Below are 25,721 nucleotides of genomic sequence, written 5' to 3'. Positions count from 1 at the left end.
TGAGAGGTAGAGTGGACCCTGGGCAGCAAGTGTGTGAAGTAGGTCCAGCAGCCCCTTCACTCAGGCGCGGGGGACCGTGGCCCACGACAGGGGTTCTCCAGGGCAGCTGCATGGGGGCATCCCACACTTGGGAACACGTCCCCAGGTCAGACTCGGCTGGGGTGTGAAGGCTGGCAGAAGCTCCGATTTACGGGAGCCTGTGTCGTGAACCCAGGGGAAGTACACTTTCCCTTCTGCAGCTCTGGGCGTCCCCTTGAAGTACAGCAGCGTGGAGAGAACTAGGATGGTTTGGTAGTGGAGGTTATGAGGGAGAGAATTTAGACCTGTCTTACACCTCCTGGCTCAGACCAGAACGGAGTGTCGGGTAGTGTCTCTTGCCCAGGAGAGTGCGGTTGGGGCCGCCAAGTCCTGAGCATGACCAGGTCTGGGCCCATGCCAAGAATGATGCAGAATCTCTTGTGCACCATTCCCGAGAGGCCATGAGCAACGAGGCCAAGCTTTGACATGTGGCGTGGCCAAAGAAGGCAGGAGCAGCTTTGATGGGAAAGATCCTTCAAGGAGCCGCGCAAGGAGTCGAGTGGTGATGACAAACCCAGCCTACCCTAAAGGCCCGTGGACACCTCGTCTGTTCTTTTCATCCCGAAACCGTGACATGAGCAAATCATGCCTGTGCCAGAGCATCCCTTTCCTTGGTGGTTTTTGACCCACCTTCTTCATTCTCCAGAGCGGCAGGGGCAACCCCATGTTCCCGGGAGCCCTGTCCCAGTGTTCCCCTCCTCGGTGCCATTCCCTACCTGAAGAGACTTCGTCCTCACTGAAGGAGTAGTCCTCGATGCTCTCTATCAGTAGATCTGTAAGAACTGAAAGAGGAGCAATGCCGTTAGGAGAGAAACCACCTCACCCCTTCATCCCAGGTGCGTTGAGATGTCTCTGGGCCGTGCAGCATCTGCCTGACCCTTCTGCAGTGCTCTCAGAGGTTCACGGGGCTGGCGGAGCCGGAGCTCTTGGAGGAGACAGGGATTGGAGTTTCATGCCTTCTAATGAGACCAGGACGCTGCAGCAGTCACCTCAGTGTCAGTTCTGCATGCCCATGACCGCTGTCCCCTCCCAGCACAACCATCAGAAACTCCAGTCGTTATGGGACTCTTGACGTGTGGCTAGTGGGAGTGAGCAACTGGACATTTTCGTTCCCTTGATGATTTCCGTTTACTGCGCTGAGATAATAAATGACCGTCTATGATGGATCCTAGACAGACTCTTTCCTGGATCACTCAGCACTAGACACCAACCAGGAGCGAGAGAGGAGGCCTGCTCTCCCGCGTATTGCTCGGGCATCAGTGGCTGGCCTGACAGGGACGTTGATCAAGGGAAGACGTTCCCGGGCTCACACACACCCACCAGGCGCTGCTGGAGGTCTTTGGACCCGAAGAGATTAAGGTGAAGCCCCAGTTCCTAGAATAAATGGGGATCAGATTCCGTGCAGCACTGATCTAAAGCATACAATGTGATGCTCTCGGGACAGAGGAGCTGCTAGAATAGATAAGGGAACCATAAAGGAGCACAGCGAGCCACGACGTTTCTGAATATGAAGAAGTCGGTGGTGGGTCTCTAGAAGCTGACCTTCCAATACCTTGGATGACTCCCCTGAGCCAACAGGAGGGTGCTGGCATACAAATAGGCAGGGGCACCTGAGAGCAGAAGAGAAATGCCCAAGGAAATGCGCTCATGTTGGCATCACGATGCTTCCTTCCCAAGAGGACCTCCCAGGAAAAGCATCCTCTTCTGAAACAGTGAACAGAGTGAAAAGGCAGCCCACAGATTGGAGACACCCTTGGCAAACCTTATTTCAGAAAAGGTGTGTTCACTGACAAAAAGGAAGAACAACAAAGAAAACCAACCAAATAAAAAAGACCGGGATTTCACCAAATGAAAGAATCGAGAAAAAGACTGGAATAGTCTGTGCTGCAAAGGGAACGAATGACTCGGCCAGTCAGACAGACATCGTACGAAAAGATGCTCAACGTAAGGCATCGTGAGGGCAATGCGAATCCAAAGAATGCTGAGCTGTGGCATTGTCAGTTAGGGTGGCGAGGACCCAAACCAGGAATTCAAACCCAGGACCCATGTTGGAAGGAGGCAGAAAATTAGAGACTTTGTATGCAATTCATGGAATGCAGACTGGTGCAACTACCCTGGAAAAGCCCGTTGAGTGTCCTCGGAGAGCAGCGAAAGGTACTCCCTTGGATCCCGCGCATGCGAGTGAGAAAAAGAGATGTTGGAAAATCAGATTCTGTTCCAATACATGTTTCTCATGAGAGAAAGTCTTGTTGGCTGCCAAAGAACCCTGAAACCCTGATTTGGCTCTGTTTCCATTCCCAGGCACTGAACTCCCTTGAGTTGTCTCTTGGCTCAATCCTTCCGAATCTAACAAGGCCCTCTTGCATGGACAGATGGCCAGCAAAATGGGTGGTGATTGTCCTGTCACACCTGTTGAGGTTTGAGGTTCTCTTTGGCCACGTTGCGAAGCACAGAGCACCCTTCGTTCCTGCATGGAGGGGGCCCAGGTGCCCCCAGTGATGCTCAGTCCCTGAAGACCACCTCATTCCCCCTTGGATAGGACACCTTTTGGACCCACCTCCAAGATCCCCAGCAAGAACCAGTGGTGGGTGTGGGATTTCCCTGGGAGAAGGCCAGTTGCATTCTTAGACACAGTATCTGCAGGGAAATGGTAGATCTCCATGGAGAAACACGGAGTGAATTGGCCCCATCTGTTCCCTGGCCACTACCCCTTTGTGCAGGTCATCCCCGAACGGGCTGTTGTACGCGGCTGCCCCGGAAGCCACCTGCAGAAGGGAGGAAGTGTGTCCTCGCACTCAGTGTTTCCGATGAGGTTGGGAAGACGCATCGTGGGGCCTCTGATGCAGAGATGTGTGTGTGTGTGAGTGCAGTGTCAAGAGGGTGGTGCTGTGACCATCCTTGCCCGAGACCTAGCTTGGCAGGAGAGCAGCATGGACACTGACTCAGTAACAGGGATTGGGAAAGACACACTTGTGTCTTTGGGGCCCAGTCTAGCCCTTCCTAGTTAGCGACGGGATTTGTTTTCTGGGGGAATTGATGTGTATTTGCAAGGAAAGAACACCTCTTTCAATTGTAGGTGTTGAAGAGTTTTCCCATGAATGGACGTTCATGACGTGACAGTGATGGGAAACATCCCTGAGAACGTGGACACCATTAATCGCCATTTTGAGGGGACCAGACACGTTCGAGAGCACAGCATTCATCCACCTGACACACACACACCAACCCTGCGAATCACAGCACATGAATTCCCATGGAAACAGACCTCGTGCCCAGCACCCGATCCTACAGCACCTAAGAGCAGCACGGTAGCTTCCAGGGCCACAGTCACGAGGCCTCGGGTCTCGGTCCGGAACATGACCCTTAGTCTCGTTGCAACAGGATCTGGATTCTGGGTAGCTCTCATGATGGAGCCTGCAAAGAGGCCCCACCTTGCCCATTGTCCAGGTTGCTCGAAAGCAATGAGTGACTCTAGAGGACAGCATACTTACCATGCTCCCTTTCCAGCAGGGCCACCTGTGATTTCAGAAAAGAAGACATGATGAACATCAAGTCCTGCCTCGTCCTGTGTGCACAGCTCTTTTGGTCTCTTGGTGATGGGCAGGGTCATGGGCAGTGATATGGAATCCACCTAGAGGTTGCATGCCCTGGGTCCATTAGGTGGCACGGCGGTGTCAGTAGCACCCGTGAAAAAGCTAAGGACCCTGTGGACGGTAACCAAACCTGCTGTTTCCTGCAGGGTCTTTGAAATGGGGTGTCCCTGGCTAAGAGTCGCTCCCTCAAGAATCTCCCCACCAAGGACATTGTACGTGGTGAGGTGTTCGGATCTGATTGCAAGTATCAGAGAAACAAGGGATGCTGTACCTCACCTGAAGGAAGGCTAACTTACCACCTTGGTAAAAAATGGGACCACTCCTTCTGTGCTGTCCACGTCAAGGTCATCGAACAGACTATCGAGGGGATCTAGGTGGATACACACAGAGAGTGTCGGGACCCTGATGGGACTCTTCGGGAATCACTCGGGGAGCTTTGCTTGGCGTGCACGTGTCGACATGTGTGTGGAGGTGGGGAGCTCATCAGTATGGACTGAGCTGCAGTGGGCCCTTCCTGGATGGAGGATGAAAGGTCCTGGAGAGGAGCAGGGACGTGAATAGAAGCTCTGCCTCCTGTTGGAGCTACAAGGGCCTGGAGTAGCTGTGAAATAGTCCTTCTCCAAGGCACATCTACTGCCTGCCCCCAAACCTAAGAGCAGTGCAGTAGTTTCCGGGGACAGGGCCATGAGGCCATGGGTCTTTCCCCAGAAAATCGCTCTCTGTTACTCCGACCCTTCTTCTCAAGTCCCGCCGGACCTGGAATCAGGGTGGTTCTCATCGTGGAGCCTGCGAGGAAGCCCCGACCTTGTCCCTTTTCCAGGTTGTTACAAACAAGTGAGTGACTCTAGAGTACAGAATACTTAGCGCCATCCCCTTCCAGCAGGGACACCTGTGATTTCAGAAAAGAAAACAGTATGAACATCAAATCAGGCTTTGTCCTGTTTGCATGTCTCTTTTGTTCCCTGGGGGATGGGAGGAAGCCAGATGGGGAAGTGTGCTAGAGGCCCGTGAGCCCCAAAGTATAAAGAGAGCAAAATGTGTCCTCCACAGATGCACCCAGTCTTCCTAGAGGTCCCAAGTTCCGGGTCCCACTGGACAAAATAGGTGGCAAGGAGGAATAGCTGCTACTTGTACCAAAGCTCCCTGCCCTCCAGAAGGTAGGTGATCCTGCCCCCCCCCCCCCAATGCCTTTGGGGTTAGGTAACAGATTCTCCCTCAAACTTCTCCCTACCCTCTCAATTGTGCATGCTGAGATTTTTTTTTTTATGTGACCTTGATTTAAAAAGCCAGAAGAGTTTTGTGTCTCCCCCAAAGAAAGGCCAGCGTACCACTCTGGTGTAAAACGGGGCGTCTTCCTCTTTTGTTCTTGTTGACCGTTCACCCGCCTGTCCATCCAGCCAAGCTAGGGAGAGATCCATAAAATGGTCAGTCCACTGGTGGGGCTCGGCAGGAAGAGCTCAGGGAGTTTTGCTTGGGGTGGGCGTGCCCGGGAGTGTATGGCGACGTTGGGTTGCGTGGGTATGGACTGAGCAAGCTGCTGCTGCATCGAGAGAGGTCAGGGCAAGGAGCAGGAACGGAGGGAGAAATATTGACTCTGAACTTGAGCTAGAGGGAGTGGAATCAGGGTGACCTCTTCAAGCAGAAAGGGTAAACACTAAGAGATACGTTCCATACTGACAGGCAAGTTCCTCCAACCAGAGACTGTGTCATGGTCATTGTCAAGACCGTTTCTTGGCCGCTCCCACCTATCTCTCACCTCTTCTAGGAGATTGTTTTTCTGCAGAAGAACACTGTGTGGCAGGGTTGCATTCAATGCAAGCACAAGTACCCTAGAGGTTTCTATTTGTCCCTGAGTCATGCAGGGTCAGGAAAACCAAAGACCCAGGATTTCTACGTACTGAGATCTGACCATTCCAACAGAGTCCCCATCCGCAAAGTGCTGATTCTTCCCAGTCTTTCCTTTCCTGTGGCATGTGGGTGTGTCCTTGGAGTCCGGGGGACCCAGTTTCCCAGGACCCAGCTCCCCCAGTCAAGATCCGGCAAGTTGACGAGAGCGCAGAGGCCAGGCGAGAGAAGGGCACTCTCTAACCTGGCCATGTAGCAGATTGTCAGGAAGTCGGATCGGGCCCCGAGCTAATGATGAAGCTTTCCTGGCGATTGCCATTTGCCAGTGAGCCTTCCCTCTATGTGCATTCAAGATGGGAGCGTTTTTGTAAGGCTGGTGGTGATGTTTGGGTCGACTAAAGTAGCTTCTGATTCCTTTGTGTTTTGACCATGTCTGAGAAACGTCCCGAGCTAGGACAGATGTGGGCCCCTTCCTTTCTCCCCGTCCCTGTCTGAGGAAAGGGAATCCTGAGCAACCCTCCAGGTGGAGCTGTGGTCAGCGAGGAATGTGGTATCCTAGCGGGGTGTGTGCAGCGGGGATGAAGGAGGTTTGGCTTTGAAACTTTGACCCGTGCCCTCAAGTCCATTCAGTGGGAGATGTCTTCTGGTGAAACGCACGCAGTCCACACACCCACATGCCCGGTCCCGTCTCTTCGACCCACGCGAAAGCGAGCCCCAACCCTCCGACGCACCAAGCACACCGCCCGAATGACCTACTGGTTTGCAGGGACTGTAGCACAGGGTCCTGGGTTTCTGCAGGACACTCCGTTTGTTCAGTCCGCCCCAGCCTCTGTTCCCGGGAGGAACTCAGAAGGGGGGAAGCTCTCCAGACCAAAGGAGGAGAGAAAACCCTACCTTGTTGAGTTAGATCTGTCCCCCTAAAGGGAGTGATAGGGGAATAAGCATATGGGGTGTATCCAGTAGCCGCCTCCTGCAGTTGGAGAAAGGGAAACCCAGTGAGGATCCCCGCACCGTGTGCACACCGTGTGCACACATCTCTGTGCCCTTGGTGTGTGTCGTAAGCAAGCTAGATGGGATGCGGTCATTGAGTCTTTGATCCAGAGGAGGAGAAAATGACCTCCAGAAAATGACCCCCCTGTCCTTGGCTCCGGCATGTTATGTCAAAATTCCCCCATCCATTTTCGTCAGCAACTCATTCCAAAGCCATTTCCCATAGACAGAACGACCTGGTAGAAAATGCTCACGACCATCCATTGCCTAAGCAATGGTGGTGCCCGTCTCAATCTGCTGTCCGTTAATGGTATAAACTCACGGCAGGCTCTCAGCACCAAGGACATGGTCTCTCCCCTCTGGCATGTCCATGCTCAGACACTTCCATGGAAAGAGAAATCAAACACTGGCTGTCCCTCAGAAGCACAAAATGACTTTAGCGATGTGCCCGAGTGGCTCAGACATTGAAGCTTCTGCCTTCAGCTCAGGACCTGATCCTAGGGTCCTGGGATGGAGGCCCACATTGGGCACCCTGCTCGAAAGGGGAGCCTGCTTCTTCCTCTCCCTCTGCTACTCCCCCTGCTTGCGCTCTCGTGTGCTCTCCTTCTGTCTATCTGTCTTTCTCTCCCCTTCTCTGTCTTTCTGTCTTTCAAATAAACAAAATCTTGAGGAACAATGAGTTTACCTGAGGGAGAGTCAGAGTTTCCTCCTCGGCCCTCAAAGTGGGTAGTAGCTCTTCCATCAGGTCATCGTGGAGAGCTAGGAGGATACAGAGGCACTGTGAGGACACTGGTGAGGCTGCTCAGGAAGTAGGCGGGGAGTTTGGATGGATGAGGACAGGAGGGGAGTGTGCGCGTGCGGGTGCGTAGGAGGTACGGGCCGCACTGCTGCCGGGCCTTGTCCTGGTGCAGAGGGGAAGGGACGGGAGAGGAGCAGGGAGGAAACGCGAAGAGGGTTCTTGTCTTTCTAGCTAAAGTGAGCCCGATTAAAGCCAAATAGCCAGTCCAGGACATGGGAAGCCTAACCTGGCTTCTGTGTGAAGACCGAGTCCCATAACCTCTCCTGACTGACGTGCCACTAAGGTGTCCCACGCTGCTGCTTTGGACATCAGCTCTGGGCCCAAGATCCCCACCTGCTGCGACTATATGCATCACGTCTGTGTAAGATCTTGCACAGCATAAAAAGCAGCCTTGCTTGCCAGGCTGCATTCAACCCTCAGGAAAGGAGCCTGGTAGTTTGCTTCACTCATCCTTTCTTTGTCTTCAGAAAATGCCATGTGCAACACTGGAGAGCACGGACATCGTAGCTTCCGTAAACAGCCGGCACCGTCGATGAGTGTGATAGATTCCTTCCACTGTTCTTGAGCTGTCCCGTGTGTGTGTGCATGTTTCCCCTGAAGACAGTGGCTGTCCGAACCCTCCCAGGTGTTCTGACCAGTGGGAAGTTGCTTACACAGAGGAGTCTGGGAGTGTGTGCTGATCGGCTGTAGGCCTGCTTTGCAGGAGATTTGCTCCGGGGATGTTCGGTCCAAAGCTTCCACCCAAGCTTCACCTTGATTTCCTATTGGCCAGTGGTGTTTGAGTGTGTGCTTAGAGAATTTGAACCTTCCTGAGGCTTAGGGAAATCTTATCAAGTACAGTCAGTTCCCTCCGTGATGCTTTTCTGCCATTGGTCGGTCGTGTGTACACACTGAGACCGGCTATGACCGATGTTGCCCTGTTCTGTCCTCCACGGGTCCACACGCTTTCCAGCCATGCGGGCTTGAGCACGAGGATGTGGCTTTTCTCTGTGCACTTGACTCCAGGGACCAGGCTGTATTCTTGAACGTGGGCTTCTAAGCTTTCCCTGGCTTCTGTGTCCATGAAAGCCACTGTGTCATGTTGGGTCTTGTGGGGGACCATCATAGAATCTAGGTATTTGGCTGTGTGCACAGATTCTGATGGCCCTTTGCTAGCTAGCACCCATGGTACAGCATGTCCCCCTGGCTGAGGGACTAACACAGGTGGGTAGGCCAGAGCAACTTTCAGATTGGAACCTGAGCTCCAATCTTGGCTTTCCAAGTAGGAGGTCAAGGGTTTGGACCCTTCATCTCCGCACCATGCCCATCCCAGGAAATCAGAGGGAAACATCCTCCAGGTACAGCTGTGGGGAGTAGGGGAAGGAGTATGTAAAGTGTGCCAGGGTGATGAGAGTGTTTTGGAAGGGGGACACTGTGATTGTGATGGAAGTGTGAGAAAGATCAGCTGGGAAAGGCACACAATCGTGTTCACAAGCATAACGCATGGGGACACACACACACACACACACACGCACACACACACGCACACAGGGCCTTCATCCCACGTGCACACAGATCAGCCCTTCCCTATGTACGAGTTCTTCCAGGCCCTGTTCGATGTGGTGACCGTGCCTCACCGGACAGTCTCGGTCAGTATCCCCCAACCCCCGTTCCTTGTTGGAACCCAGAATCAGGGGGCAGGCTTCTTTGTACTCTAGATTTCCTCCCAGAGCCCGATGGTCTTAAATACGTACAGCTGTCCTTGCTCCCAGCGTCTACCTGCGATTGGGGAAAAGGAAACACAGTGAGGATCCCAGCATCCTGTCCGCTGTTGGGCCAGCTCTTTGGTTTGGGGAGGACTTCAGGCAGTTAATTGGATGAGGTCCCGTGGTTGAGTCCATGTCCTCCCACCTGAGTTCAATCTCCGAAGTCCATTCTGATCAACAGGCAGAACGTTCTCTTTCAAGGAGAAACCTTTTCTGCTGAAGAAGCTGTTTGATCCCATGGAGTTTGTAACTGAGGCTGTCCTGTGTCCTCACCCTTTTTGGGTCCACTTTGTGTAAGAGGTCAGACCCAGCATTCCTCCACGAGGGGAGACTGCTGCCCCCTTCCCCTGGGAGGTAAAGTGCCAGATGTTCATCAAACTCCACGGATGGAAGAAATCAAGGAAGCACCATTTCTGTCTCTGAGAAATCAGAGAGGCGAGCTTACCTCAGGGAGAGTTGGGGGACCTTCCTTTGTCCAGCTCCTAGGAAGGTCCTTGGACTGGTTCTCCACAGGGTCTAGGAGAACAGAGAGGAGCTGTCAGGACATTGGCTGCGCTACTCAGGAATGACTTGGGGAGTTAAGTCTGCTGGATGTAGATGCGGGGCCAGAGGGAATGGACGTGAAGGGTGACCAAGCAAGGCCTGACTTGCCAGTGGGCCAACAGTGGTGGACACAGTGGTGGACGCAGTACACAGTGCTGTACACAGAACGCAGTGGTGTACACAGAAACACAGAGGAGGGGAGCAGGATGGAAAAGGGAAATGGGGCCTTGGCTTTCTAACGCAGGGGATGTCATCAGTGGGAACTCTCAGCGTCTGTCTGGGAAACACTCAAGGCACCCTGGGTTTCAGGGCGCAGTCCGCTGAGCCCTCCTGCCCACTGTGAAGCCAAGCCAGCTTGCCACTTCTTCAGCTGGTCATGGGGCCTGTTCAGCTGTCTCCCCTGCACCTCTGCTGTGTGACCCTATCGCTCCTCTGTCGTGCCTTGGAGTAGTGGGTTTTTCGGTGATGGAATCTAAGTACTGGGGACGGTTGTATTTGTTAGTACGCGTCCGTTCGGTGACAGTGCTGACATCCGTGATGCTTTGTAGACCGCACTGCCATCTACGGGGAGAACATTGCCATCCTATCTCATGGCACCTCTGTACCCGTGACGACATGACCGGCCCTCCCCGTTTCCTCCCTGCACCGTCCCTTCCACTTTCTGGGTCTACGCATGTCCCTACTGGAGTGTCCTCAAAGCCTGGGATCGTGTAATGTACCTCTTTCCTTGTGTGCTTGCTTTCAAAATGGCGTGTTAAGTTTCCAGGTTCCATCTGTTTCGTCAAATATTGGAAACCTTTGTTTCTTCTTACGCCTGAATTGCACTCTATGATATGTACGGATGCCACTGAATGTGTTCATTCCTCCCGTGATGGATTTGGGGGCAGTGCCTCTCTGGGGCTATTGGGAACCCAGCTGTGTGAGACATTAGTGAGCAGATTTCTGTCTGTTTCCAGAATGAGAAGACGTCACCGAATGCATTGGCCCCATTTGTAGAACGGTAACCACGTGGAATGTACTGGGTACTTGAGTTCCCCAAATGTGGTGAGGTCGTTCTGTTCCTTTGAAGATACGTAGCACACCCATGTAAGATGTGGCTAATGGGCAGAAGTGAAGGGGGGACATCGTGAAACCTCCTGTTCCATTTTTCTGTTCAGCGTTCCTGGCAAAAAACATAGTCTCTTCCTTCCTACACATCTAAGAACCATGTTTCCTGGGGAGACGTATAGGGACCTGTGTGTTCCAGAAAGACCTAAGATCCATCCCTTCAGCTAGTAGACACTTTTTTCCTGTGCCCCTTGGATCCAGTTTGAATGAGGATCTCATCGTGACTTGTGGACTTAAAAGGGGACGGGCGGACGGCATAGAGGGAAATGGCTACCAGTGAAATCAGAGGACAATGTGTCTCAGCAGTTTTAAAAGCTTCGGTTATGTCTGTGCTACTGAATGACAGAATGCGTCTCTAATCAACGTAATGAGTCAATCCCCAAGGTACCTTCCTCGGGGTCCTCAATGGTGAAGACCTCATTGTGGAGCGAGAACCGGACTCTCTTCTTGTGGTGGTGTCGTGGAGGGGGCGGCGTGGGTGGGGGCGTCTCCACATCCTCCAGGAGACACTCCCCACAGATTTCTGGGAGACGCACAGAAATAGAGAACAGTGTCGGCACCTTGTCGTCAGGAGCCCACAGGGGGATTGGAAGTCCTTTCCTTCTAGTCCATCCGTCTCCTGCCCCTACTCGCCAGCTGCCCAGCAGGCATTCCTCCCTCCAGGTGGGACTTAGGAAGGGGTCACCATGTGCTGTGCTCTGAATTCCGCCCCCTCCTACACCCACAGGTTCCGTGGGCAACGGCTTGTATAGAGCAGAGACAGGACAGAAAAGCACGCAACAGAGTGCCGTGAGCACGCGTGATGGCCTCGGTCACATCCACTGAGCAGCCACACCTACCCGAGAGTGTTCCCCAGAACCCTCTGTGCCCTGTTTCCCTGCCCTCCGGCCTAGACGTTAGTGTGCCACCACGGTGTCCCAAGTGATTGAGTCCAGGGAGTGCCTGGGACCTAGGGGAGGACTGGATGCTTCCCAGCCGCTCGGCAGGTGTTGAGGAAGGGACCGCCTAGGGACTCAGCTAGACAGCTGGCTGTGGGTAAAGCCACAGTGGAGGACAGTGGAGGGCCCTGAAATATAGGGTGCCGAAGGGACCGTCCAGAGTTGCCACCCTGATGAAGGATGGATCTGGGACAGGAAAGTCGTCGTTTCCCTGTGGCCGGAGATCCCCGAGCCCCTGACACCAACCCACGGCCCCTGCTAAAAGGTCCTGAAGCCCTGAACCAAGAGCTGCCCTCACAGTCTCAAATCCCTCTGTGCCAGTGTTTCTGTAGGGGAGAGCGAGGGCCCCGAGACCAGCCTCAGTCCTCACTCACCTCTGTGTTTGGTGCCCCGACATCAACTAAGTGGTGGTTTCTGCCCACTTAGTTGGGGCCCTAGTGAAGGACCAGGAACGGGTAGCATGGGCCACGTTCCCTCACCTCTCTGCAAGGTCAGCCCAGTTGCCCAAGGCCGTCCTGAAGGCCAGTTGAAGCCCAGGCTCCTGGGGTTCTGCTTGGCTCCCAAGCTGATTCAAACTCCCAACAGTCGCATAGGACCTGGCCGAGAACTCGCTTGCCTTGAGCTCGCCAGTCCCGAGGAGCAGTCGATGGTACAAACGGACATGTAGGTGGCCATGTGGGCTGGGAGGGGTTGATTTCAGGAAGGAGACGGATGATGCTGAGTGGCCCGCTCTTGCCGTGCGGACTGCTCTGAGGAGGCTGGATGGAAGTGAGGCTACCCTGGCTGGCGTGAGTCCCTCCCTGCTCTGTCATTCTTCGCCAGCATCCCCTGTCTACTCTGAGGTCTCTTGATCCCCTCTGGAGACTGTAGGTTTAGCAGACAGTCTCCTGTCTCCCTCCCTAGGCCGGGCCTGGAGAACCCAGCCCAGCAGTACCTTTGAGAGCAGCAGACAGTCCACTGTGCAGCTGCCGTGTGTTCTGTCCACCCCCCCGGTGGCACAGCCCGTTCCCGTGCACTCCCAGGCATCAAGCAGACGGCCCGGGAAACCCTGCACATCAAGCCATGAGACCACCCCGCTATCCTCCAGTGTCTCTCCTTCTAAAAACAGCTGCATTTCGACCTCTGACCTTTCCTCTCCAATTTTGTCATGTCCATCGGGAAGAGGAGACCAGCAATTCATTCCCCTCAAAGGTGGTGCCTGGGTCGCACCAAGATTCTCCTGATCCAGGGACAGCAGTGTGGCGTGTGACCTGTGTGTTGTCCCTGTAGGACTGTGTCCGAAATGGGCATTCAGAAAGAGTACGGTTTTCTGAACATCGAAGCGCTTTAAGGAAGGCAGCTTCCCCACGAAATCCCAATGAAATCACCCAGACAAACGAACAAACACAGGCATCCAACCGGGAGGGGGAATCAGAGGGTGGAGAGGAAAAGCCAAAGAGAAGAAGCCGATCTCTGTGAAAGGGAGGCAGCCAGCTCCAGAGAAGAGAATTGAGAAAATCGATAGGCACATACCTATACAACAGCAGTTAAGGTTCCCCATCGTGGGGACTGTTAGTCCTGTTCACCCAACCGCCAGGGGCTCGGCTCACAGAGTGACAGTTGAAATGGAACATTGGATGCGTGTCATCAGGTCACCGTGGCGATGGCTCATGACAGAACTCTGAGGGTGTCATGGAGGGAAGGGGGTGGGGGATGGGTCGATGGATGATGGGCAATTAAGGCACTTGTTGTGGTCAGCTCTGAGTGGTGGAGAGAAGTGATGAGTCCCTGAGTTGTACTGCAGAATGCAATACTGCGCTGTACGTTAACTACCTGCATTTTTGGACATTAGAAAAAGGATACTCCTGAGGGCACCTAGGAGACTGAAATGTTCATTTTCCTATCTGCTACTCTGGAAAAGTCCTATTTATACGAGATTGTTTCACAAAGTCTCTCCAGGAGTTCTTGGGTGTCTCAGTGGGTTAAGTATTGGCCATCGGCTCAGGTCCTGCTCTTGGAGTCCGGGATCAATCCTAGCATCAGGCTCCCTGCTCATATGGCTCATATGTATAGACGAGAATGAGTTAGGAGTAGGTTAACTAAGTTTCTTAGGCATTAATGCTACAATCAAGGTGTTGCTTGGGACTCCTTATCTAAGGCTTGGTTGGGTTCCCATCTGTACATATGTGGCAGAATTTATTTCTGGACAGCCGTAGGAGTCACAGTAGCTTGTTTCTTCTTTGAGGTCAGAAGAAGGGTCTCTGATATCTTACGTTCCTTAAAAGACTCACATGTGGGACACCTGGGTGGCTCAGTTGGTTAAGTGTCTGCCTTTGGCTCAGGTCATAATCCCGGGGTCCTGAGATCAAGTCCCATGTTGGGCTCCTTGCCCCTCACCCTGCTCGTGTGCTCATGCGCGCGCTCGCTCTCTCTCTCTCTCTCTCTCAAATAAATAAATAAAATATTTAAGATAAATTAATAAAAGACTCACACGATTAGGTCAGGCCCACCCAAGTAAATCTTCCTTTTAGACCAAAGTCAACTGATTAAAGGATCTCATTTATACTTGCAAAATCTGTTTTGCCATAGAATGTATCACAATCACAGGGACTTAAGTCTCTTCCATTTAAGAGGAGTTTATGTCACATTGTTGGATCCATTGGAGGTCATCGTCTTAGATTCTGCCTATATAATTAGTGTGAGTTTATCCATTCTGTTTTCCAAGGTAGTTTTGGTTATTCTTGGCCATTCAAGTTTCTATGTAAGTCTGAGAGTAAAGTTATCAGTTTCCACAAAAATATCTGCTAAGATTTTAATTCTGATTGTCTTGAATCTATAGGCCAATTTGTGGAGAAATGAGATATTTTTGTAATATTAAGTTGTCGAAGCCATGAATACATGAATATAGTGCATTCATTTCTTAGGTATTCTTTGTTTTTTATTTGTTTGTTTGTTTGTTTTCTCAATTAGACCTTATACATTTCTGGAAAATAGTCTTGTTTTTCCTAGTAACCAATTTTTAGTGTATGACATGAACATTGATTAGCTGTTTGTTTTGATAACCTGGGAATGATATGTCTCTGTTTCTTCTTGCTATATTTTCCAAAGTGGTCATTTTATAAATGGGTGGTATAAAACCTATGAACTGTATAAGACAGTCAGTTCAGTTATGGGAAGAAAATACTTGGGTATCTCCCTAGATTTATTGTAGTCCATAAAAAGAAGAATGAAGAAATCTAGTATACAGCAAAATGGATATACACACTAATGTGCTGTAATTATGTAATATGGTACATATAGCTACATTGGCAATCGTTACAGTATATAAGCCTATCAGAGTTATACAATGTTACATGCCAAATATATTCATCTGAAAAAATAAAAGTGACTTAGGAAAAATAAATAATGGAATTTAATATATTAATTGACATTGTAAGTTTACTGTTTAAAAAAAGGGTTTCCTTAAAAAAGAAAAGAAAAGAAAAGAAAAGAAAGAAAGAAAGAAAGAAAGAAAGAAAGAAGGGTTTCCTAGATGGAACAGTAACCAAACATTTTGGGCACCCCGTCCTACAGGAGTTATGTTCAGAATTATTAAATAGCATTTTCCCTGAAGACGACTGTAGCTCTTTATGTGAACATAGTCCCAGCAGTCCTTTCCTGTGTGTTCACTGACTCCTTTAACTACATTTTAACAAGATTTTTATTCCTTTGCCAGAGAGAGAGAACACATACACACAGGGGGAGAGCGAAAAGCAGACTCCCCACTGAGCAGGGAGCCTGACATGGGGCTCGATCCCAGGACCCTGAAATCATGACTGGAGCCAAAGGCAAACAGTTAACTCCATATTTTAGAAGTGTGCATGGTTATGCTCTTGGCCCAGGTTCATGAATGATACTCTGTTATCAGTGAAATTCACCCTAATAGCAGGAATAGAACTTTTCTCCCCTCTGTAATCTCACTCTACTTTGCACCTGTTTTACTGTAGTAGGATTTCATGCTACATGGCAATTGGATGCTTCATGCTTGTGTCTGTCAGATTATATGCTCCTTGAGAACAGTGACATGGTTTTATTGGTTTTCAGATTTTCAAGGTAGCAGAGTTCTTTATGGCATGTAGGCACATGATGGGACGCCGGTAACTTATCACACTGGTGAGGAATGTCTGCCGTGCTTTCTCCTCCAACCAAGTACAAAGGTAGGCACGCCAGAACACATTTTCTAATTGTGAATAGTGAACTCCGTAACAGTTCTTCGACAGCTTTTCCATGTCTTCCCATTGTGATTACTTAAATTTGAACACAAATGTGCTGTTTCAGGGATCCTTATCATTTGGGGATGTGACTGTGGGCTTTACCCAGGAGGAGTGGCAGCATCTGGACCCTGCTCAGAGGACCCTGTACAGGGAGGTGATGCTGGAGAACTATAGCCACCTTGTCTCAGTGGGTAAGGATTGTTTCCCATGCAGACTCCTAGTATGCACTTTCATTCTTGGTTTGACACCTGTAGAAGCTTTGTTGAGTTTAATGATATTTAAGTTTGAGATTTCAAGTATTAAGCAGAAGGATTGTTGAATCACTGTAAAGAATGAAGTGTTGTAATTGGCCTCTGAAGCTTCGTCTTCTGTCTTCTTCAAGGGCCCTGAAGCGCTTGAACTTCGCCGAATTCCCATGTTATTTCCCAATTACAGGGTGTTGCATCCCTAAAGCAGAAGTGATCCTGAAGTTGGAGCAAGGAGAGCAGCCATGGATGCTAGAGGAAGAGTCCCCAAGTCAGAGCTACCCATTTGAGTTAGTATGTATTAAACAGATGGACACTAGGTGACATGGTATGAATTGTTTTTATTCTCAGGTACTTGCTTATATGTTCGTTTTCACATTTAACAAATACTGAGTACCTGCTGTGCCTCACTCAAGTTTTAGGTGCTGAAACACATGATCAAACTGAATTTGTTCTTGACCTACATTCTGATAGGGAAAGAAAAGAAATAAAAACACATACACATACTATACACATAATATGTCATAACATACATAATACATACACACATACACATACTATATACATAGTATGTCAACAAAATTGCAAGGAAGTTATAAATTGAAATAATGAAATATAATACTTGAGAAAAGGAAGGCATTCAGGAAGGCATTTGGATGATATCAGCTTGAATGAAATGATTATAAAATGCACAGGTTTACATGGGAATAAGCATTTGGTTGTATGAGCAGAGGTGATATAGGTAAGACACCAGGTTGGAAATACTTACTTGGAAATTATCAACTTATGGTAGTATTTACAGTTTTTATAAAATTAGTATTTGAAGCTAAGGGATCAGGTAACCACCTCTCCTCAGAAGGTAGAATGAACAAATTTGAGAGGTCTGAATGATAGCTGTCCCCTGGGACACTAATGTTTAGAAGTCATGAAAATGAGAGGACTCAGCGAAGATAGAGAAGGAACAGTCTGGAGATAAGGTGGAAACAGAGAATATGGTGTCCTGTAGCTGAGTTAAGATGGTTTTCAAAGGCAAAATGAACTTCTTGAAGAAAAATGTATCAAGTCAGCGTTTTCTGCCTTTGTCTGCAAATCATCCAGAAGCACTAAGGGAAGTGAGTAAGACAAGCCTCATTCTATGACACTAGTGGATATCTGAAATCCCAAATCAGTGCAAGTGTACCTGCAGCAGAGCTGATGATGGATCAAGGAATCTGTGTGTTTTAGCAGGTGAGTAGAAAACAAAAGCATTTCTGATGCGCATGGGGTCTGGCAGTGCGCTTTTCATGAACAGAGCACATCCACACCTAAACTTCCATGAACAACGGTGCCATGAACTAGATAGCTGAGCTCCCTTGGAGACAGTTTCGTTCTGCAAAGGAGACGTACTGAAGTGTAGAAGCACAAACCACACTTTTCAGCAGCCCTGTTTCCATGATGGTGCAAGAGAGACTGTACACGAGGGAAAACCACCTCATAGACACTAAATGTGCAGAAATAATCTTACATGCCATCTTAGCAGGTACTCCTCTGACATAGAATTTGATGCAAAAACTTACTTGGCAACGGTTGATCGGGATTTGCAGACCTTCTACAAAAGTGAGGGAAGCAAGGGGGACGGTAAGGCTGGTTAGGAGGAGGGGAAGGCTCAGGGGGGGTGATTACCTCGTTGACTGTAGCTTTGTAATTAGCACATCTGATTGCTCAGACTAGCAGGATATGTTCCGAGTCTCAGTGTGAACCGCTGTGTGCCAGAGCAGCTGGTCAGAAAGGTGGAAGGGGAAAGGATGTTCTCTTTTGTCTTGTTCCTCTCTCTCAGATGAAACTGTTCTGTAGAGTTTTAACTACCTTTCTTTCCTGGATTGCATCAGACAGTTGGCCTAGGCAGATGCTGGGGAAGTCGGAGCCTCCATGGGCCCAGTTTGGCCTCTGGGCTTGTTTCTGTGAAATGAGCCCAACACTTGGTTTTTCTCAATTTGGAGCTGCAGCAGTGCCAGCCCCAGTGAACTGGCTCTGTGATGAGCAAGAGAGCAAGCTGTTCTGGAGGCTACTCCAACGAGGAAGTAAGGAACATCCTGGTTGATCTGTAAACTGAGACCAACACATGTGCTGACCACTTGTTCATAATGAGTTACCCCTCTAGCCTAAGTGATGACTCTGTTTTGTCTCTCAAGTAAACCTTTTGCAGTTTGGTCTTCCTTGAAAAGCTCTCATCCTTTTAGCCCAAGTAATGGAAAGGGAACCAGCACAAATGCATGCAAAACGATTATAAGAAAAAAGGGGTGAAAAGTATTGGGAAGAAAGCTAGTTGGTGATAGAATTGTCATCTGATCAAAGTAGTCCTAAAGTAGGTAAATTATGTGACCAAATATTAAATCCTGAGTTTCCAAAGGGTGTACTAATTGGATTAATTATCTCTGTGATACAGGTATTTAAGAAGGGTATTAATAAGGGAATAGCAAACACATGGCAAGGTGTCAAACTGAGAAAGGAGAACAGAAAATATAATTACAGTAAAGAAAGCAAATTGGAAGAACCCCAAGGATGAATACATACTGGCAAAAATCTGTTCAGGGCCTGCCCGGGTGGCTCAGTCATTAAGTGTCTGCCTTCGGCTCAGGTCATGATACCAGGGTCCTGGGATGATCATCGCTAGCTTCATTTTAATGCTCTTATTTGGGGCAAGTTCTTAGGTGAACTACCATCTTGCTAATTTTTTAGGACCAGAGACTGCGGATACGGTACCCACAGGACATGGATATCAAGAGAATTTAGGGTGGGAGACCACAGAGTCGTCTGCCTGGTGATGTCTCCATGAGCCAGGATAGAGTGGATGGGAACAATCTTCTGCTTTGCTCAACTCTGTATTTCTGGGTTGCAGACAAATTGCAATGAGTTGCAATGACCTCACATTCCTGTGACCTCTACTTTTGTTGCCCCCCAATTTACTCCCAGAGACTACACCACACCAGGGAAATGTACATGGAAAATATCTCATGAACATCTCCAAGACGGACAATAAAAACATACCATTCAGAGCTAGGTTCTGGAGCCTGATTAAGCCCCTTTGGTGATTTAAAATGAACTCACTGGATGCCAGGGTGGCTCAGTCAGTTAAGCATCTGCTTTCATCTCAGGTCATGATCCTGGGATCCTGAGATTGAGTCCCGAATCTGGCTACTGGCTCAGGGGGGAGTCTGTGTCTCCCTCTGCCCCTTCCCTGACATGTGCACATGCTCTCTCTCTCTCGGAAATAAGTAAATAAATAATAATTAAAATGAATTGACTGAATTTCCCAGATCATTCCCACAGCTCTGTGTTACCTCTTGATGGACAGATGCCGTACCAGTGGTGTGAGTAGGGTTGAAATTTGCTAATGTTAACCTGAAAAATAAAATTGCCAGTTACTTTACTGGCAAAAATGGGCTAATTTGAGAAGAGCAGAGAATTGAAATTTGGGACATGTGAACCACGGCAAAACCATAGGCAAGCCTGCAGAACAAAGGAGAGGACAGAGGGGATGGGGGACTGGCTGTTACAAACAAAAAGTCCATTGATGTAAACTGAGAGCCAGAAGTGTGCTGGCTTTTCATTGGGTGAGTTGTGACAGTCTGTCTTTGGCTGGGCTGTTGCTGGGCAAGAAGAAAATCTTTCTTTCCCCTGGGGGATAGTCAGGGGTAAGTTTTTCTCCAGTTAGGAATTCAAGGCACTTTTCTTCCTGGTGGGTCTGCCATTGGTAAGGACAGGCAGTGAGGCGTGAGAGCTCCCCCTTCTGGCTTCCCAGCTCCCTCTTAAATGAGGTTTCCTTGATCCAGTCCCACACTAATAATTCTCTAGCCCAGAGCCAGGCCTGGGAAAGGCCAAATGTTAAGGCTGGAAGAAACCACAGACACCCCTGGGTCCCACTGCTGGTTTCTACAGATGGAAATCCACAACAGTCAGACTAATGACTGACCCAGGATCACACAACTAATGGTGGCGACGCAGGGACTAGAATCCAGATCTGAACTCCAACTCTCGGCTTTATTTATCTATTTTTAAATTTATTTTTTATTTTTTTATCATGTTATGTTAGTCACTACACAGTACATCCTTAGTTTTTGATGTAGCATTCCATGATTCATTGTTTGCATATGACACCAGTGCCCCATGCCATCCGTGCCTTATGTAATACCCATCACGGGGCTGGCCTGGGCTGTATTTAAAGACTGCTCTGCCCTGCCAGCAACAATAGGTCTGGTCATGCTGACGATGCTCCACTTTCCAGCTGAGATAGACCCAGACTTACTTCAGCAATCAGGAAGCCAGAGGAGCAAGGGAATAATTTGCCCCTGCAGGGTAGAGACAAAACAGCTTCTTTCACTAGTTTGCTAAGTTCCCCCATTTAACGTGAGCCAGAGAACAAGCCCAGACAAAAAGCATCTCAAAAACAAAACTCTTCCTGGGAGCTGGGGGCCGTGAGGGCCATGTGCTTATCCGTCCACTTGCACCAGATGTCTGCTGCTACTTGAAGACGTCCCTGTGATGTGGTTATTTAATTCTCCTGTAAAGGGAGTTCTGCTCAAATTCAACAGGACGACTTAAATTCAAACCAGGGTGCGGTGCACTGCTGTGCATTCGTTCCAGTGGCACATCAAAGCTCCAAGAGGGGCGTCTTGGGTTTCTTCAAGCACGCCAACGGCCCTTGAAGCACCGTGCTGTGGTGAGGATGGCGTCTCATTCTCAGATGCATTTATGTTCGGCTCTGTGGCGGGATTGCCCTGCCTGGCCCATTGAGCCTTTTGTTCAAAAGTCTAGACCTTTGAAGTAAGCGGGCAAAACTCAACCACAGAAGGCCGCTTGGGCAGGGCCCTTGGCCAGATGCTGGAAACAGGGGAGGAACAGCCAAATTCTTCACACACAGGCAAATGGGTTCTTTGAAGAAAGGGCTGTTAAGAAACCAAATAATGAGATAGAAGATGGGTGTCCGCTGTGACTCATGTGTGCTGAGCCAGAGAGAGGAATCAATGGACTCAAGTCAATAAATATTTTCCTAGAACCTCCCAAGGGTAAGAAGCAAAAGGCTGGGCCATGCTTGCTCTCAACAGGTGGTTGTAACTTTCAACCAACTCCTTTATCACATAGGTATCCGACTAAAACACGGACATATTAGAAATTTAAGAATAAGGGCCAAAATGCTATTTCAAGAAGGGATATCCAAGCACCACGATTCACTAGGTGAGTAACATTGTTTGCTGTGGGTCCGAGAAGGGAGAGAGGGACCTGGCCTGGCACAGCTTTCCATTTGTCACGGACTTTGCTAGATGGCATTTATATCTGTGTATTGTGAACAAGTGAGGCTTTATTCGTTTAGGAGAGGAGTTAAGAGCCACCTGACTGTCGCAGAGAGCAATTCCTCTGTGATGGGTTCCAGTCCAAACAAAAGAAAAGACAAGATTAATGATGCAATGGCCTTGTTTTTAGGTCTCAGCAGTGTTTCAGGTTCATGCAGGAGACTGCCATGATTTCCGGCCACACGGCACAGCCTCCGCGATGGCTCTGCCCTTGACATTCTGACAAATAGCCCCGCGATGCCTAGTGTCACTGCTGTGCGAGTTACGGTGTTTTTCACTTCTGCACTGAACCTCGTCCTTACTTTCCAAGTAATCTTCCAGGTTCACGAAAAAGGACATTTATGGAAATTCTGTTTACCTCTTGCTGTACCTGGACATTTATGGAGCTCTCGTCTTTTTCATTCTTGGGAACAGTTGCAACAATCCACCCTTTCCCCAAATTATACTCATTCCTGTGTTCATTCTATAATTCAATGATATTTAATTGAGCACCTGTTATGTGTAGGTGCAGGAGAGTCAATAAAAACATTGGAGGTCAAGTGAAGGGATAGAGGAAAGTAAAGAGGCTGTGGAAATACTCTGTTACACGCATGGTGCCTGACCTAAGGTGTAAGGAACAAATCCCAAAGTGACACAGAAGCTGAACCCAATGAGTAGGAGATGGTCTCATAGAGGTTGACGGAGGAGAGGGGGTTCTGACCAGATAGGAGTGTATGTAAAAGGGCCGAGAGGCTGGGCGAGTGGCCAGGCTCCAGATGCCCAAAGGTTGTTTCAGAGGGCTGAGCAGCAGTCAGTTGCTGAAGGCCTTGTTGGAATGCCAAGAGTCTTGACTCTGTCTTCAGGGCAGTGGGGAGCTCGTAGAAGAATCTTAGGGTCTTAGCATGACAAACTCAGAGCAACTTGCCATGAAACATTCATTGGGCGCTTTGATCTCCCTCAGCGTTTTAAAGAAATGACAGCACCCCAGGGGAGCCTTAGCAGGCATGCAATGAAGCAAAGAGTTTTCTCATTTTACAGGTGAGGAAATTTGAGATACATGGAGGTGACAGGGCTTTCCAAGGTCACAGAGAAGCCAAAAGTAGAAGTTGAGCAATCAGCGAAGTTTGTGACAGGAGAAGAAAATGGGATCATGGTGTGATGAATATACTGCCCAAGTAGAACTGAGCTAATGTACAATATAAATTCTTTCAAGATTTCTTTTTTTAAAGAACCAAACTCCCTGATTGAAACTTAATCAGGAATGTATCATGCAAGTCGGAACATCAAAGGTCAAGGCTTTGCAATTGCACTGCAGCTACCTCTTATTCTGCCTCCTAAAATATAGTTAGGCCAACAACGATGTCACCAGAAAGTGAGTGAAAGTGAGAGCTTCTGCCTTGAGAAAAGAACGCACTTCATTAACCCTATACCCTTGGTAGTGGATCTACAGTATTCTTTGTTTGTTTTTTTTTTTTTTTAAGATTTTATTTATTTATCAGAGAGAGAGGGAGAGAACGAGCACAGGCAGACAGAATGGCAGGCAGAGGCAGAGGGAGAAGCAGGCTTCCTGCCGAGCAAGGAGCCCGATGTGGGACTTGATCCCAGGATGCTGGGATCATGACCTGAGCTGAAGGCAGTTGCCCAACCAAGTGAGCCACCCAGGCATCCCAGATCTACAGTATCCTGAGTGGTTTCAGTTCCAGAGGGAGAAACAAGACACCAGTGACTTTTTCTCTGTGAAAATGTGAGAGGAGGAGTCCAGGATCAGTTATTCAGAACCACAGGGAGGTGGACAGTGGCTTATTTCCTCCTCCATAAGAAGGGATAATAAGGCACCCAATTCATTGGACTTTGGTATGAGGATGGCTTGAGTTAATGCTCATCAAAACACTTAGGGCCATGCCAGGCATATGATACGTGCTCAATTTGTTAACCATCCTTTCCCTAAAAGATATGTGCACCCATTTGGAGAAACCTGGTGGTAGGAGGTCTTCTGCATGTAAAGGCTTCCCTGGGATCTAGAGGGGCCATAACTCTTATCTTTAGAAGAATGGAGTCAAGTGGACATGAGCCCCATCTCCCTGAAACACCCAAGAGATGCAAGTACAGAATGTCTCTCCATCATTCAATCCATGTCCACCATAGAGCAGAGGAAAGCTGGTGCTGATGTAACACTGGATTGGATTCTTGTGTGGACCATCAAGAACAGCTGACCAGATATAAATGGCCAAGTACATTCATGTGAAGGGTGATTTAGCTGAAAGTGTGGTGTTTGAAAATTATTTTAATTTAAAAATTTTATTTGTGGGGCGCCTGGGTGACTTAGTCGGTTAAGTGTTTACTCTTGCTTTCAGTTTGGGTCATGATCTCATGGGTTTGAGATCGAGTCCCGCATGCTGCTCCATGCTCAGCAGCCAGGTGAGGGTGAGGAGGTAGGGGTGGAGGGGTGGGGAGGTGGGGTGGGGTGGGGTGGGAGGAAAGCATCCTGCTTGAAGAGTCTCTCCCTCTGCCCCTCCCCATGCACTCATGCTCTCTCCCTCTCTCTAAAAAGAAATCTTTCAAAAAATTTTACTGTAACTTTCTTGTATGACTTTAATTTAATGTATAATATTTAGTAAAAATCCCTGGAAAGTCAAATTGGAGTACTACATAAAAAGGAGAGGAATACATATCATGTACTACTCAAAAAAAAAAACCACTCTTCTCAAGGACTTACATCAGTTTAACAAACCCATGCTCTCTATTTTCCAATCTCTAACTGACCCTTTCTACCGATCTCTAGACCACAGATTCAGTGAGGAATGAAGACACCTCACCCTTTTGTAAAAGCTCTTGACCCTTCAAGTGATGATTAAGGAGCTAAATCTACCTAGTCAAAATAATCCTTAGAAGTCTTTTCCGTGTTCTAGGCAGAGAGCTATAGGCAGCCAAGAGCTGTCTAAATTCAGCAACAATCTATAGGCCAGTTCTTTCCTTTAGAAGGCTGCTCATTCTTGGTCAGTGGGTCCTGGAGTAGAAGAACTGGTAGTGCCCACATCTTCAAAACCATTTCCCCACCACCATGAGTATTATTTTATTTTATTACTTTATATTTTTTTACCGAAGTACCCCCTGGTTGGTTTCCCATCGGTTGTGCATGTGGGCAGGGCTGTGCCTATGCATGGCATCTTTGTTTCCCTGGATGACCTCTCTGCTTGGTCTCTCTAGGATACAGACAGAAATAGCTACCCTCAGGTTTATGCTTTCTTATATAACGAAATGCTATGACCTTCTGGAGTCATCTATCTCCCCTTGCCCCAGATTTAACCAGAATGGACTTGCACAATAATCTTGCTAATTTAATTTTTGCATGGCCATGACATGAGTCAATACCTTTGATTTCAGCAGCGATGGGCTTTGCCTGTGACCTCTTGTCTATGGAGATTGCAAAAGCATTCTGAACCAGGATGTCTGACTCCCTCCTGTCTTATACTCCTCCCACCTGTAATATGTTGTCTTAGGTCTGTAAATGCTTAGTTAAGATTAAGATTTCAGCAAGTTTCCACTATGTCTACTTAAGGATTTGCTTAAATTCTAGCATAGCTAATTAGGGCCAGATGCAACATTTGCTGTTTCTCTGACAAGGAATTTTTATCAAGAATATACAAAGTGCAATTATAACTCAGTAACAGGAAGAAAAAGAACCTAATTAAAAATGGGAGTGGTTATTGGATACTTCCCTAAGGCAGATATATGAATGGCTGATTAGCATAGGAAAGATGCCTAACATCATTGATCAGCAGAGAATGTAAAGTGAACACATAAGAATGTTTCACTGGATAACATTTTTTTAAAAAGGCCTGACAGGGGTGCCTGGGTGGCTCAGTGTGTTAAAGCCTCTGCGTTCGGCTTGGGTCATGATCCCAGGGTCCTGGGATCAAGCCCCCCATCAGGGTCCTTGCTCAGCAGGGAGCCTGCTTCCCTTCCTCTCTCTCTGCCTGCCTCTTTGCCTACTTATAATCTCTGTCTGTCGAGTAAATAGAAAAATCCTTAAAAAAAAAAAAAAAAAGGCCTGACAATACCAAGTGTTGGCAAGGATGCTCAGTCTCCAGAGCTGTCATACGTTTCCAGTAGCAATGTAAAATTTTACAAACACATTGGTTATTTGGCAATTTCTCATAAAGTTCACAGACACCTGCCATGTGACCCAGCCACTCTACTCTTCAGTGAATACCCAAGAGATAAAGACATAGACACACAAAGACGGTGCATGAATATTTATGGTGGTTTTGTTTGTTTGTTCCTTTCTTTCTTTTTG

General features: G+C 48.6%; 2 protein-coding genes and 1 long non-coding RNA gene across 4 annotated transcripts in view; 1 reads left to right on the top strand and 2 right to left on the bottom strand.

The window, feature by feature from the left end:
- The window catches only part of LOC131829039 (uncharacterized), a 114,053-nt gene extending 97,992 nt beyond the window's left edge, over positions 1–16,061 (top strand). Inside the window, exons 13-14 of one of the 2 annotated variants that reach the window (XR_009352689.1) lie at positions 15,701–15,813; positions 15,935–16,061. Coding sequence is in view for 1 of the 2 variants with exons in the window: in XM_059170374.1 (XP_059026357.1) it covers positions 3,155–3,195 (41 nt within the window). In the remaining variant the exon portion in view is untranslated. Of the gene's footprint in view, positions 1–3,154; positions 3,976–15,700; positions 15,814–15,934 lie in introns of those variants that run through there. The other variant, XM_059170374.1, reaches the window with a different exon arrangement.
- LOC131829043 (uncharacterized) lies at positions 704–4,042 on the bottom strand. Its single transcript, XR_009352691.1, has 3 exons — positions 3,968–4,042; positions 3,570–3,594; positions 704–860 (listed from the first exon to the last, which is right to left on the bottom strand). It is a non-coding gene; the product is annotated as an uncharacterized LOC131829043 (long non-coding RNA).
- On the bottom strand, positions 4,933–13,237 carry LOC131829040 (uncharacterized). The gene is made up of 6 exons (XM_059170375.1): positions 13,151–13,237; positions 11,089–11,223; positions 9,496–9,566; positions 9,039–9,063; positions 7,192–7,265; positions 4,933–6,486 (listed from the first exon to the last, which is right to left on the bottom strand). Exons 1-6 carry the CDS (start codon positions 13,176–13,178, stop codon positions 6,133–6,135), a joined length of 687 nt encoding a protein of 228 aa, XP_059026358.1. The 5' UTR covers positions 13,179–13,237; the 3' UTR covers positions 4,933–6,132.
- Positions 16,062–25,721: the final 9,660 nt, after the last annotated feature.

Source organism: Mustela lutreola, chromosome 4, assembly GCF_030435805.1.
Source record: "Mustela lutreola isolate mMusLut2 chromosome 4, mMusLut2.pri, whole genome shotgun sequence".
Lineage (NCBI taxonomy): Eukaryota > Metazoa > Chordata > Mammalia > Carnivora > Mustelidae > Mustela > Mustela lutreola.
The sequence above is the reverse complement of the archived record's forward strand: the minus strand, read 5'-3'. Positions and strand labels throughout refer to the sequence as shown.

Bases quoted from the DNA above. Each gene is read 5' to 3' on its own strand.
- LOC131829040 (XM_059170375.1), bottom strand. From the start codon at position 13,178: ATGGGGAACCTTAACTGCTGTTGTATAG. The intron at 9,064-9,495 runs GTAAGCTCGCCT...CCCCAATCGCAG, and splicing joins GTCCCCCAACTCTCCCTGAG to GTAGACGCTGGGAGCAAGGA. The intron at 7,266-9,038 runs GTACGTATTTAA...GTATCCTCCTAG, and splicing joins CGCTGGGAGCAAGGACAGCT to CTCTCCACGATGACCTGATG.